Below are 14,076 nucleotides of genomic sequence, written 5' to 3' on the forward strand. Positions count from 1 at the left end.
ATATATATACATTTGATATAAGTAGTGCACGGTATAACTTGATTTGAGGATTACCTTGGGTGTAACAAACTTTGGTACAAATTAGCCATTTATGAGCATGATGAATTTCCATTAAATACATATTCTTCTCTTCCTATCATTAATCTTTGCTAGAGTGGGTCAAAATACCAATAAATGTTAACATATGTTCAGGTCTCAAATAGCTATATAAACTGTCCAAGCTCTTACTTAATCTGTGATTAGGACAAATACTACATATGCTTCCCATTGTCAAATTTAAACATTGTCTAGATAGAACTTGTTCTGGGGGATTCAACCATTCACTCAAATTACAACCAATTAATGTGTCACAAATCAGTTTTATAATAAATTACAATTATAATTATAATGGTTGACCTCTTGTGTGTGTGTGTGTGTGTGTCTGTCTGTCCTTCGGATGACACAAAACCGAGGTCCTATTGTAAGTGACTGCAGCATCAGCAGTTGTGATGCATAGTTCACACCCAAGTCTCTGTAAGTCGCTTTGGATAAAAGTGTCTACTAAAATGACTAAATAATAATAGTAATTAATTTTGTTGATGCAGAAGTATTAAACTCCACAAGTGCTATGTTAAAAAGGAAAACAGGAGCAAAAATACATGTTCAACATAAATGTTGGAATTGCTAAATTGTGTTTTATATGTCCAATTTCATGGGTCACCAACACATTTTGTATAGTGTTTATAAAAACAAATCTGTACCTCAAATGGTTTCTATGAAGCTTTGGCACTGTGGTGGTGGCAGCTTTGTATACCTACTGACATGAAAGATTTCATTTTCCAAGCACTATACCACATAAACTAATATCTAAACATTTGTTGTAAAAAGTAAATTAAGCCACCAACCTTTAAACAATGAAGAGTGTCAGATTTAGAAAACATCTTGAACTTTGTCAGCTCTCCTATAAATCTTACAGTCTTGTTTTTTGTTTCAATATTGATCTGGTCCTTCTTCCGTACCTAAAACATACACATTTACAATTACAATATGTTACTTTTCCAAATTTGCAAAACATGGATAGTTTTCTGCATTTCATGACAAATGAACACCATTGTGGTATAAATTACAATGTTTTGATGAGCCTACCTGCCAATGTTCACCATACACCTGTCTAAATGTGCACTTGTCTTAACTTATACATGACCCAGTGTAACAAAACATTTATGAATTTTCTTTGTACCTTTGTAACTAAATTAAAAGGTACTTAAGTACATTTTTATGACAACATTTTTTAGGTTTATCAACAGGATTTTGAATATATTTAATGTGTGGGTTGGAAATAACTTGGATGGAAAAAAGATTAAATACTCACATGAAATCTGAAGTCTCCTTTTAGCATAGAGCAAAGGTCCTCTGCAACATCAGACATGCAAGGATGCAATGTAGCAACAAGACGAGCATAAAACGGAAGCAAATCCAGCCTGTAAAAATGACCATTTTCAATTAATTGGTCAAATATATACAAGTTACAAACCAAATATCTACCTGAAATGCAAATACTGGTTTGTGACCAGTTCACCGATTGACTCATTTATAGTTTTAACTAAACTATTTTGCAAATATATAAAGGTATTTTGTAATGTTTTTTTGGCTCTACCCAACAAGCCCTGTTTTTAATGTATAAAGCCCCTTTCAGTATGTGGGTACCCTATCAAACATTTCAGCTTTTTCTCCTTTTGTTGGAAAAACTGTAAATGACTAGTCACTGCATATTTCGAGAATGCTCCCTTAAGAACATGTGCCAGTGATCAAGGCTCTGTTTCCTTAACAAAATGAAACTTTACAGATCACTTCCACAGGCTAATAGCCAAAACAAGGAAGAGCACAAAGAAAAGGGGACAAAAAAAATCTTTATTTAATTCAAGTCTACCCAGCCCTCTCCCTGGAAGGTGATACTAAGTCAGCAACAGGTAATTTATGTACTTCTCTATTTAAAACCATATTGACTATGTGAAGTCCATTAAGTTGCAAAGTAAACTTAGACAACAGAGAGAAATAAATCACTGAAAAGTAAAGAGTTGGTTGCAACCTGGTCAAAATAAGTAGAACAAAGGATTGCTTTAATCCAAAAATCTGAACATTGTAACATAGGAGAAAGTACCATAACAGCACTTCCAAGTGTTTACTATTCAGGTTAATTATGTTTTATTCAACAAGGATCACATTTGGAAGATATTTTTATCTATTACAAATAAAACATAGCAAAATGTTGACATCAGCCATCTTTTTCATAGTCAACATGATCAGGAAACTTTAGAGATCAATAGTTGCCATTCCAGTTTACATACAGCAGGGATGTAAACGAGACTCCTATTACATAGCATTTTCACCCATTCCAGGTTGTATTATGTCCTTGATTAGCCCCAGTGTATAGGTAACAAGTGCAGATGTGTCTTATTAAACATAGTAAAGCCAGCAATGGGAGCCTTATTCCCATCCCTGTACAGTTAAATGTTATGTTGTCCTTTCTCAAGTTTGACTCAGCACCTTGGTACATTCAGTACTTTATTTGTAACTATTAAGAAACAGTGCAGGCAAATCACAAAGCAATGTTATGCAAAGGGCCAGAACCACACGACATGTGAGTAATCAGGTGTGCATGCAAGGCACGTAGGGCCAGCTGGTGCCTGATCAGTGTGGAAAGGCAAATGACCAATAAGGGAAGATGATGGCTGCTATGGGTTGTGCCTGGCGTTGATTATTATGCACAATAACAAAACACTAAATGCAGGTAGTGAGCAAGGTGTGTCACAAACAACTGTGTATAAGGAGTTATGAAGGGTGTGCCACCCACCATATATAATTTTTTAATTCAGTACTGAAAGGAACCTTACCATGCAAACACCCCTTCCTTCCCGGAAAAACCAAAATACCTCTCAAATCTGGTTGAACCAGTTAGGTAACTAAACACAGGACTAAAATCAATTTTTGTACCACTCATTAGCACTAGCAGCATTCACACCTGTATCTTTTTTAATTTAAAATATTTATTGTGTCCGCTTTATACTATATACTTAAAACTATTTTTTTTGCTTTCTCTGCTTTCTATTAATTTCTGTCTTATGGTCTATCTCCAGGCTGTCCAACAGATGGCTCGTTAAGCCCCTCTATCTGGCTCTTAGATTTAGAAGGCTCTTAATGATTGTTTGTGAAAAGACTACAAAGACAATCTGTAGTTTTTGGTACAAGCAAGTGCAGTCCAAATGCAAATAAATTGTAGTTGTGTTCAAGCATACATTTCACAGATAAATCATGTTATTTGTGCTTATTACACGCACAACTTCAGTATAACCAATTATCTTGACGTTTTGCCCATCATAGCTTAATATAACCTCTGTTTGGTGTTTCATAGCAAAATATAACCTCTGTTGGGGCCAATACTATGACTGACATAACAGATTATTCAAGAAAATCGGTGTATATCCAATAAAACACAGGAAATGGTTACCAGTTGATTGACTTTACCCCTTTCCCTGTGAAAACATAAATAAAATACAGTAAACTACAAAAAGCGCAGTTGGGCAATGTCCCTCCTTCCTGACTTGTATCTTGCATTGATTTGTTCTGAATACTTTAACCCATCCCACTGCTGAGTAGCAGCAGTCATACATTTCTGTTGGAGGAATCTAACACTTGTGCGAGATTTAAAAAAAGATTACAATTACTAGAAGCAGAGGATTGTTCTTGCTTGTGAGATTTGAAGCTGTATTACAGTTTCATCATAGGGTGTATTTACATGCTTGTGGAATTTAAAAATGAATAAAAAATTGTATCAAAATGTAAAAAAAAAATGCCAAAGCACAGAGAAACTCCAGAAGAATATGTCCATGACCATAAGGATTTCGTTGTGGAAGACAGCAAAGGAAAGAAGGTACAATTGAAGTGTGCAAGTACTGTCGCGTTCATACATATTGTGACAGAAAAAAAAGAAGAAAACATTTTGGAAAGTAACTGAAAACAATCGTTTCATACAGTATAAAAGGTGAAAGCCCTAACAAAAAAAACGAAAACAGCTAAAAATAAGCACTGAGTTAATTAATAAAAAACAAAACACAGAAGCCCTGAATATGCCCCAAACCAACTAAAAATATTACATTTATTTTTTACTCATTAGCCATGGCCTCTGTGGCTTCACTCATGGCTTGTGGAATGGAAGAAGCCAAGGCTAACTTATAAAATAAATAGAATACCTTCAAGTGGCCTGTGGCATATTCTCCAATCTCTATCCCTCCCTATATGTGTGTATGGCTCTATAAGAACTCCCTAGGTCATTGGTATGGCTCTTTTATATATACTGAGCATCAAAAGCAACTTATCACTTATATTTGAGCATCAAAAGCAACTTATCACTTATATTTGTATAAAATTCACTAGATGTGATCGAAAAATTACAAACTCTGTTTCAGAGCAGGTACAGTGACTTTTTATTGTGCTAATTAACAACTGACATCACGAAGATGCTGCAAAATGATCTGTCAATCTTGGGCAGGTGTTGTGACTCTTGGTCTCCCAGTTCGTGGCCAGTCATTGACAGAATGTGTCTGGTTATACCGTCTCGCCAGGTTTAAAATTGCTGGCTGTGAGCACCCAAAACGACGAGCCACAGTACGCTGCCCTAGTCCAGCCTCCAACATGCCGATCGCACGAAGGCACGAAGGCACTGCTGTCTTTACAGACGTGTCATATTGTTTTTTTGTGATTTTCTTTATTGCTTTTATTTAAGCTTGCAATTCAACAGCTGAAATCACGCCATATCCAGTGTCCAATCAACTGTCTCACTAATTATTGTATTTCTTGCTCTTATTGTATTACTTGTATTGTAACACTTTAATGTATTTGCTTGCGATTGTAAGTCGCCCTGGATAAGGGCGTCTGCTAAGAAATAAATAATAATAATAATAATAATAATAATAATAATAATAAGGTGATTAAGTGCATATGCTTCAGTCATAGTCACTCAAGCGTGTCACGGTCAAGGATGAATGATCGAATGACTAAAAAGAAACCAAAAACATTTTGTCAACGTCCATCATTTATATACCTTATTTTTTCGAAAATAAATGTGTTATAATAGTGATACTTTTTTTTTATGCTTGGTATATAAAAAATGTAAATAAAAACCTTGGAAAGCTCTGGTCTAACTGCAATCAGACCATAGACCATTCAGCACAAGATATAAACAGATACCAGGAAAAAATGTATATTATATATATATATATATATATATATATATATATATATATATATATATATATATATATATATATATATATACACACACACACACACACACATTTCCCCAGCAGGGTTGTATATTCAGATTTAAAAGGGAAAAAAACACAACAATTTGGTTGTTCATGGTAATAAGAAAAATGAATCTATTTAAAAAGTCTTTGCTATTTTTCTACCATTTGTAAAAAGAGTATTACCGCTGCCTAGGAACTGTGAAAAGGGCTCGGACAAGCTTTCTTCTGTTAGACTTGGTGTTCATATTCATACAGAAATCCATTGCAGCCTGTGGAAAACAGTGAAATCAAGTTATTGTTATCCATTTGTGAAGTTTTCATAATTGCGCAAGACATGCAAAAAAAATTATCACAAATCAAGTAAAAAAAAATATATATATTTTAAATCACTCAAAACACACATTACTCATGGAAAGCATTGCTCTGAGAGGTCTGAATTTTTTTATAATTTCTTTTACAGAAGGGAAAAAGGGACTAAGCAAACTAAATTGCACCTTGTCTATCAAGTCCCTGTTGACACAGTTGGGTAATTGTTGAAGAAAGGCATCCACTATCAGCTTGAGGTGGGAGCCTGTGCTTGCTTCTTCATCTTCTTGTTCTAAAAAAGAATAATGGTCACATAATAATCACTTTATAGAATAAAACTAGAATAGCAAACCATCACTGATCTGAATGCTCATCTATAAGCAGGCTTGCTGCTATTAGATTTTAATTTTTTTGCCAAATCGACGATTAAGATCCATGTTTATTTTAGGAAGAATTATTCAATCTTTATTTTTCAAATCAAGCAGAGAATAGGTGAAAAAACAGACTTTTTATGCCATTGAAAAACGTCTCATTTAGCGAAACCCCTTTATCATATTCAACATGCAACTAAACCATGGTTACCAACATTCTAATTGAAATAACGTTTGGTCATGGCCGAGCTATACATTTAAAAATGGTCTCAAATAAACTAAACACAGCAAATAAAAACGTATAACACAGACCTTTATAGCATACATTTACGAGTAAAAATAATATGCACATAACAAAACATTAGATAGTTGAACAGAACTAACTTGCACTCACTATTCAAAGTCTGAGCTCCCCCTCTCCTGCTTAAGCACAGCCGGACTCAAATTCACTGGAAGGCAAGGCAGACAGGCCCGCTTTTTCCTGCCGCGGAGACTTCAGACGTCGATCAGGGTATTGTGCACAATACTCATTAAGTGTTTTTCTCTTGCGCCCCATTTTCAAATCAAACTAGTAACTGCCACCGTATACCTAAAGCAAAAGCTTACCTACACCTTACCCCTCTAATTTCAAAGTAGGCGCTTTGAATGACAGGCGCTACAGCTGACAAATGAGAAGATTGAAGCACTGCTTTAGTCAACAAGATCTGTCAGAACTGGGTGAAACTACAATACTAACAGACCCCTTTGATGACTGACAGCGACCCCCAACCATTCAGAGCGGAACGGAGACGGGACAGACAGCAAGTATAAAAACTACAAAAACTAGGAGATGATTTCTAAATGATTGATTATTTTTGGTAAGAAAATTAAAAATAGCAAGTGGTTATACCGACGTTTATTGTATACAAATTTATTTCAGTCGAACTCATTTTTTGGGAACTCGATGTTTAACGAGCTTTACCGATATATATCAAAATCTAGCAAGCCTATCTATAAGATATAATGTGTTTATAGACATGCTATTAGATGTTTAACAATCTACTACATTTATCACTAATAACAGTGGAGAGATTAAGAGTTGCCAAAGAAGATGCTGCTTGCCAACTGGATCTGCATATATCAAGTAAACTTTACCTTGTTCATCAAGTAATTTCTTTGTAAGGTCATCTGCCTCTGCCTCATCCACTGCTTCCATCTCCAGAGTATCATCATTAATATCCAGGGTCTCCAGTTCCATCTCCAGCTCTTCTGTACTCGGCACATCTTTATTATCCTTCCCATCTTTAACTTCTGGTAAAAAAAAAAAAAGTTTCACATACAGCAGTCCTTCAAATGCAATGAATGCACAATTCATTGCATTTGAAGTGATAGAATACTCTAATCAGCTTAAGACAAGTATAAATGGTAGACAACTTTTTAGAGACCTTTTTATGCTGCAAATTATTGGAAGTAGTGGAAGACTTATGGCTGATAAGCAGATTCTTTTCACCTTTTTCTTCTTATACAGAATTGCCTGCTTATATGCAAAATCTAATCAGATTCAAGCTACCTTTTTGAGGACTTGATTTCAAAATCATCAATATATCCTGCATGGAGTTTTGAGCGGAATTCGGATTTGGGGTATTGCCATTGATTCCTCCAAACTTGACGGAATTTGTCATGTAAATGATGGACAATTGTTTTCCAATTATTAATAATGAATTGCAAAATTATTCATTCCTTGTGCATGTAAACAGACAGACATGACAATTAAAAATGTTTTATTTAATTTGAATTCCGGAAATAAAAATGCATGCTTCAACAGAAAATGTCTTTAACATTCAACAGAAATATTTTTTATTTGACTAAAGGTAACAAATACAAAACACACCTTTTCTATTATGTAAAATGTTCAAGCAGGTTTGCCGGGTTTGGTAACACAACAGGCAGACCTGATTTTGTACTAATACTTCAGATTTTCCATGACATCATTGGAAGTTCTTCTTTTTAGACATAGTCTGGTCTAAGTTATATTCTTTGTTTAGCTGTGTGTATCACCAATGCAAAGCCTATTTTGGTGAACTGTTCATTTAAAGAAATAGCCAGTGGCATTAAAGACCAAATAATGATTTCAGGGCACTGTTCTGTACCTGTCATTTTAAATTATTCTAATCATAACTGATCAGGCAAAGGGTTTGTATCCAACTACCTTTTCTTTCAATTCAATTTCAAAACAAGACAACACTGTCAGCGATTTGCAAACTCAGTTTGACAAAAAGTATTGTGTTTAAAAGAATGAAAATATTCAAAACCAGCAGAACCTGAAAGCAGATGTTGCGGTTATCATGGAATTTAAAATTTTTCAGAACATTTTTATACACTTTGAAACTCTATGAATACCTTTTGCTTCTTCTTTGTTGTCTTTGTTCTGAGAACTCTTCTCGTTATCTTTGAACAATATTGCAGGTACAAAGGCTTTTAGATCAACCATATTTTCATAGAAGTTACGTGCGTCCTCATCCTCCCAGATTCCTCCTTCCAGATCATACTCTCCAGGCTTGCCAGGAGTAAAGATGTCAATGCCAGGACCATGCTCTGTAAAGAATATATTTCAAACAATTTAATTAGAACAAAAAATACCTGTTATGAATACAAAAAGCAAATAAGGACCAACAAAATCAGCCTCTTTTGGTTTTTGATTTTTATATCTTCACTTTCATGCTTGCTCTCTTTCTAGTTCTCTTTTGAAACCATTGACAGAATGCAGTATCAATTAGATAATATTCCATAACATAATTTACACTCAGTATTATGCTGTATTAAAGTAATTGTACAATTAAAAAAAAAAAAATTGAAGAGTAAAGTCATCATACAGAAAGAAAGGTTTATTTAAAAGTGCTTGTAAAAACATATTCTTTGTAATATAGAATAGTCCTATAATTAAATGTATATTTTTTAAATCAGGCAATATTTTTGTACTAGCCTAATATCACTGAAATTTGAAAAAGGAGCCACCTAGTGGTGTCAATGCATACTGTAGATTGTAGAAATAGGAAACATGATGATGCACTTAGGCAAATGGTGTTGTTTTAAAAAAAAACACAAGTTATGTGGCCTTACTAAGATGACAAAATGTAATAAGCTGATATTGCTTTAATAAAATACCCACTAGGAATCAATAATGTATTTCTCCACCCATTGACTGGAACCACTGAATGCAGATTTACTACATTAAAGTTTAAAATGTGGATTTTCAGCTATTAAAACAGAGGAAATGGCACTAGGCAGAACCAATTCCCACCCAAGTCAAGTACTTGAAAAAGCTGGGGATCCGTGCGATTCAGTTAGTTTGTAAAAATGAAAGCGATAAAAATGTTGTTATCCAAACTGAGTGAATATAACATGTTTCTGAACATAAAGCCCCTACCACCATATACAAGATAAGAGTCATCTCCATGTACATTGTATCTCCATCCAAATTCATTGTACAAAAATATCAGATTCTGATACTCTCAATAACGTGTGCTAATACACAGATTCATTACATGTAGACGCTACCTTCTTGTACAGTTTTATCTTGTGGAAGTTCTGGCATGTTTTCATCCAGAAGGTCTGCCAAAGACTGAGTGTTAGCAAGCAGCTTCTGATAAGATGTAGCAAACTCTTCATATTGCTTGTGTCTGTCTTCACTCAGTTCCCCCTTGGAATGCAGAATACGCCTGCATAGATACACAAGAATCCATATATCAGAACAATTTGGTATATTGCAGTTAATGTTTATTATCTAATTTCAGCCACGGACGCTTTAATTATACATATGATAATTAGTATTATTAATAATAATAATAATAATAATAATAATAATAATAATAATAATAAGGAACAAAGTAAACTAAGCTGTGCATAATAAGGCTATAATTCTATCAAGGGTTTCTGGTGACATGAATCACGAGAGTGTTAGCACACACATAAATAATGCAATCACCTGTTTTGTCTCTCTATGTTCTGCAACTCTCTGTGGTCCTTCTTCAGGTGTTTGGTCAGGGAAGTGAAGTACTCCCTTAGCAAGTTCTGGAAGGGCTGCTGCTTCTCAGAATTGATGATCTCACTCAGAGGGAAACTCAATCCAAACTTCTCAGCAGCCAGTTTCACCTTCCTGGGCACCAGCCCAGCAATGTCATCCCCACAGTGCTTGCAAAAACTGATCACCACGGATACATGCATGTGTGTCTCACGGTCTGTGTTGATGATGTTTTTCAGCTGCTCATAGATGAGGGACAGACCCTCTTTATCAGTAAAAATCCCAACAATTGTCAACTCAGCGATGAATCGGAGGTCGGTTCTCAGCTTGCTTACATTGGGAGTTTTCTCCTCTTTTCTTGCTTCAAAGTGCTTTTTCCAGGATTGGAGAAGCAAAGGGGCAAATTCAGCATAGCGCTGGTGGAAGAGGGAACACAGATGAACAGCACAGTTAACATCAGATATTTTTAACTTTGCCTCCACAACGGAGCCAACAGCCTCTGCAATGTACTTGCTGAGGTTGAGGCTACTAAAATCACTGGAGAGAGAGTCTCTCTGCTGCTCTGTGATAGTTTTCAGCTTCTTGACAAAGGCAGTGTTCTTCTTGAGGCTAGAATCAAGCCTGCTGAAGAAGGTCTCCTCAGGACGGCCATCCTGGGCATTCTGGTTCTTGCTGCGAAGCTCTTTCCGGGATTGGTGACGCTCCCATGCCTCCTGATGTAACTGGTGTGCTTCTTCTTTTTCTCTAAAACAAATAGAGAAGACATTGAGCAAGACTTTTAATTTGTCATTTAATTTATTAAGTTTGAGTATTTCTACATTTCTCTCATAGACCAGAGAAAAAATAAAGTAAACCTTATACACTAAGATGTTTGCAGCAAGTGCAAGTCACATCAAAATAATTATGTACATTAAAAATATATAAAAGCATAGAGCCGATCATTTATTCTGGATCGCACTTTATCAGTTTAAAATAACTACATTTCTATATGATGATTCTTATATGTATGCAAAACATTAGGTCCAATTTAGGTCCAAATTAGCACTCTAAGTGGTCTACAGTTTCTCCTTGCAGAAAAAGTGAGGGTAAACCTTGCAGTAGTGCAAACACAATCTAGGCCTGGGCAGTATTTACAGTAACATGTAAATTGGGCTCTTACTTTATTTGCGCTGCTTCTTCTTCACGCTGTCTTCTTTCTTCTTCCTCCTGCAGCCTCTTTTCCTCCTCCTCCTGCTTTATTTTCTCTTCCTCCTCTTTCTTTTTCTGGTCCTCTTCAGCTTTCAGCTTCTCCTCCTCTTTTTTCTTGCGATCCTTTTCTTCCTTCTTACGCTTCTCTTCCTCCAGTTTCCTCTTCTTTTCCTCTGCAGCCTTCATATTGTCCTTCTTGCCGCCGAGTTTGGAATCATCCTTTCCCTTCTCCCTGGTGGAGGCAGGTCGCCTATCTCCACTCTCTTTGTCTTTGCTGCTGACAGAACTTGCCTCTTTCTCATCCATGTTTACTGTCTTCTTGCGTTCTGCAGGCATACTGTAAAAAATAACAAACAAACAAAAAAAACTATGTTGCATTTTTGTATCACATACCAAGGTAAATACAAAAGTGACTAAGAAATGTACACCACATACAAGCCATACTCCTGTAGGATTCAGCACTTTTCAAATGCTCCCAGTGCTGGTGGTCACAAGTAACACAGATAAACAGCAAAATAGAGAATCAAGTTCTGATGTAGCAGGCACCAAAAGCATGACAATACAATATATTGCTTTGGTCAGGTCATATAGAAAAACTAAATTAAGACAAATGTTAAGATTTTTATTAAAACATAGCCATGGAGAATATTTACTTCTAAGGTCTGTTTACTAAATGTGTGTCATAAGTTCCCTTCTCTGTATGCATTCAGGTAAGAGCTCACCTACTGTATGAACTCAGAAGACAGCAATTCTGAAAAGCACACCTGTTAAAAAACAGTAACATACAGTAGTTATTTAATATACTCCAGTCTATATTTCGAGAGATTATGATACTTATATTATGTAGTTTGGTTCTAGTTTTGTCATTTGTTTCTCACTTCAAAATGTTCATTTAACTAAAGACAGGTATGGTAGGAGGTCCGTTCCTTTTTAATTCCAATTCCATTTTTAATCAACTCCCCAATTTAAATTACAATTCCCATTCCCATTTAATCAATTACAATTCCCATTCCCTTTTAATCAATTACAATTCTTTGCAGGTCTTGGAATTGAAATTGATTTAAAGAGAATATGGAATGGATTAAAAATATATATTGTATGGAATTAAAGAAAAAAGGAACTGACCCCATCCCAGAAGAGTAAACGCTCTGAAAATACAGCACACACCATACAGCGTTTTCAATGAGTGTCTTGGCATGTTGTGAAAAACTGACGAAGCAAAGTTAGGAATGGATTGTTGCCAGCTACTATTGCTGAAACCAAAATGTGATCAAGTTGCATTCATTTCTAAACTAAAATGAAGAACTGATCGGATTGATTAATTAATTTTCACTGGACCACACAAAAGTAAATTAAACAATACACTATAATAATAATAATAATAATAATAATAATAATAATAATAATAATAATAATAATAATTACAGAAATATTAACAGGCCAATTAAATATTATTTGCGTATAATGTGTATTGACTGCTATCGCGAACTGAGCAAATGTCAATAATTGTGAAATGTAACACAATCTGACAACTTATTTTATATTATAATACAATTAACTGGGCTTGTACATACTATGGATGTATTTATTATGTTTCTTTAAAATGTCGTTCACTATCTGGTTTGAAAATATACTAATACAGAAAACGTACTTGTCACCAGCAATGGTATCTTGCCTCTCGATCTACACAACATAGGGGAGTACGGGAAAAAAAATGTTATGGCAAACTCTACTTTTATGCAGTAGTTTTGTTTAAAAAACAGTTCCACAACTGCCAAATCTGGTAAGAATGATTAACTGCGTTTACAATACAGGCCTTGTAGTAGCAAAAAGGAAAGTAAAAAAAAAATAAACATGTACGGTAGTTACCTGTTTTTGTTGATTTGCACTTCAGTAATAAAGTAACAGTGCTAAATGCCAAATGTCAAATCCAACTATTACCATAATGCAATAAATAAATAAATACATATAATGCAAAGTGTAATCAATATTAGAATAGGTTTACCTTCAATTTCTGTAAACATCAGATTTGTTTCCAGGTAAAAAAAATAAAAACCTTCTCTCTAGCTAAAGGACCTCCACGAACGATTATCCAACAATAGTGCCTGAACTAAATAAATAATAGTGTAAACAAGTACTAAAATATATCCAATAAACATAGACCAAACATAACATTTTTCAAGTATAAATCATTCTTAGTGATTGTTCTCCTTGTATCGTTATTTTTTGAGAGAATTGTGTCTGAGACATAAAACAGGCGCTTCTTTTGCCATACCCTACAATAAGGCCCGAGAGGAAAAAAAATATTAAATAGACGATTAATAATAGTTCTGCGCATGGTGCTGGTATTGGACGGGGACAGTGTTATAACAAGCATCGGTTAAAACAGATGTTTTAACAAGTTATAATGTGAAGCATACAGTACTATTTAATACTGTTTTAGTCAGTACGCATTAAAAAAACGCTCGTTTACCGCTGTGTGGCACTATCTCCTCAGGATTTATGTCCATACATTTTATTTATCCACGCAAGACATATTACTGGACACTTTGCAACGCACATGTACTGGCATAGCAGACAGAAAATCACAATATTAAAAAATATATATATTATAAATTCATTTGGTGTCTCTTTTTTTTTTTTTTTTTAATTTCATTTAAAATGGGTAACATGCATTTATGTCTCCAAACACCATCTTCGGGGTAACATTCTGGAAAAATAAAGAGCTAAAGCAGAATATATGGATATTTAATACGTTTCTCACATAACTGCAACTCAGGAGCCCACTATCACTTTTATTTTAATAACAAAATAAACATCAAAGATATATACCAGAGATAAACCTGTGTGATTCAGACAGCCGCCTTCTGTTGTAGCTGTCGCAAACCTCTTGCGTGTAAAAATAATCCCATGCACATTTGGCCAA

At 34.8% G+C, this 14,076-nt stretch overlaps 1 protein-coding gene across 10 annotated transcripts in view; it reads right to left on the minus strand.

The window, feature by feature from the left end:
• The window catches only part of LOC117419748 (regulator of nonsense transcripts 2-like), a 32,169-nt gene extending 18,114 nt beyond the window's left edge, over positions 1-14,055 (minus strand). Inside the window, exons 1-12 of one of the 10 annotated variants that reach the window (XM_058985994.1) lie at positions 13,156-13,346; positions 12,802-12,833; positions 11,877-11,914; positions 11,122-11,487; positions 9,927-10,706; positions 9,500-9,660; positions 8,342-8,536; positions 7,097-7,252; positions 5,780-5,883; positions 5,469-5,554; positions 1,352-1,460; positions 885-998 (exon numbers count right to left, since the gene is read on the minus strand). In XM_058985994.1, the coding sequence (XP_058841977.1) occupies positions 885-998; positions 1,352-1,460; positions 5,469-5,554; positions 5,780-5,883; positions 7,097-7,252; positions 8,342-8,536; positions 9,500-9,660; positions 9,927-10,706; positions 11,122-11,486 (2,070 nt within the window). In that variant the 5' untranslated portion in view covers position 11,487; positions 11,877-11,914; positions 12,802-12,833; positions 13,156-13,346. Of the gene's footprint in view, positions 1-884; positions 999-1,351; positions 1,461-5,468; positions 5,555-5,779; positions 5,884-7,096; positions 7,253-8,341; positions 8,537-9,499; positions 9,661-9,926; positions 10,707-11,121; positions 11,488-11,872; positions 11,915-12,801; positions 12,834-13,155; positions 13,357-13,982 lie in introns of those variants that run through there. The other 9 variants (XM_058985989.1, XM_058985993.1, XM_058985988.1 and 6 more) reach the window with 9 other exon arrangements.
• Between the last annotated feature and the right edge of the window lie 21 nt (positions 14,056-14,076).

Source organism: Acipenser ruthenus, chromosome 14, assembly GCF_902713425.1.
Source record: "Acipenser ruthenus chromosome 14, fAciRut3.2 maternal haplotype, whole genome shotgun sequence".
NCBI lineage: Eukaryota > Metazoa > Chordata > Actinopteri > Acipenseriformes > Acipenseridae > Acipenser > Acipenser ruthenus.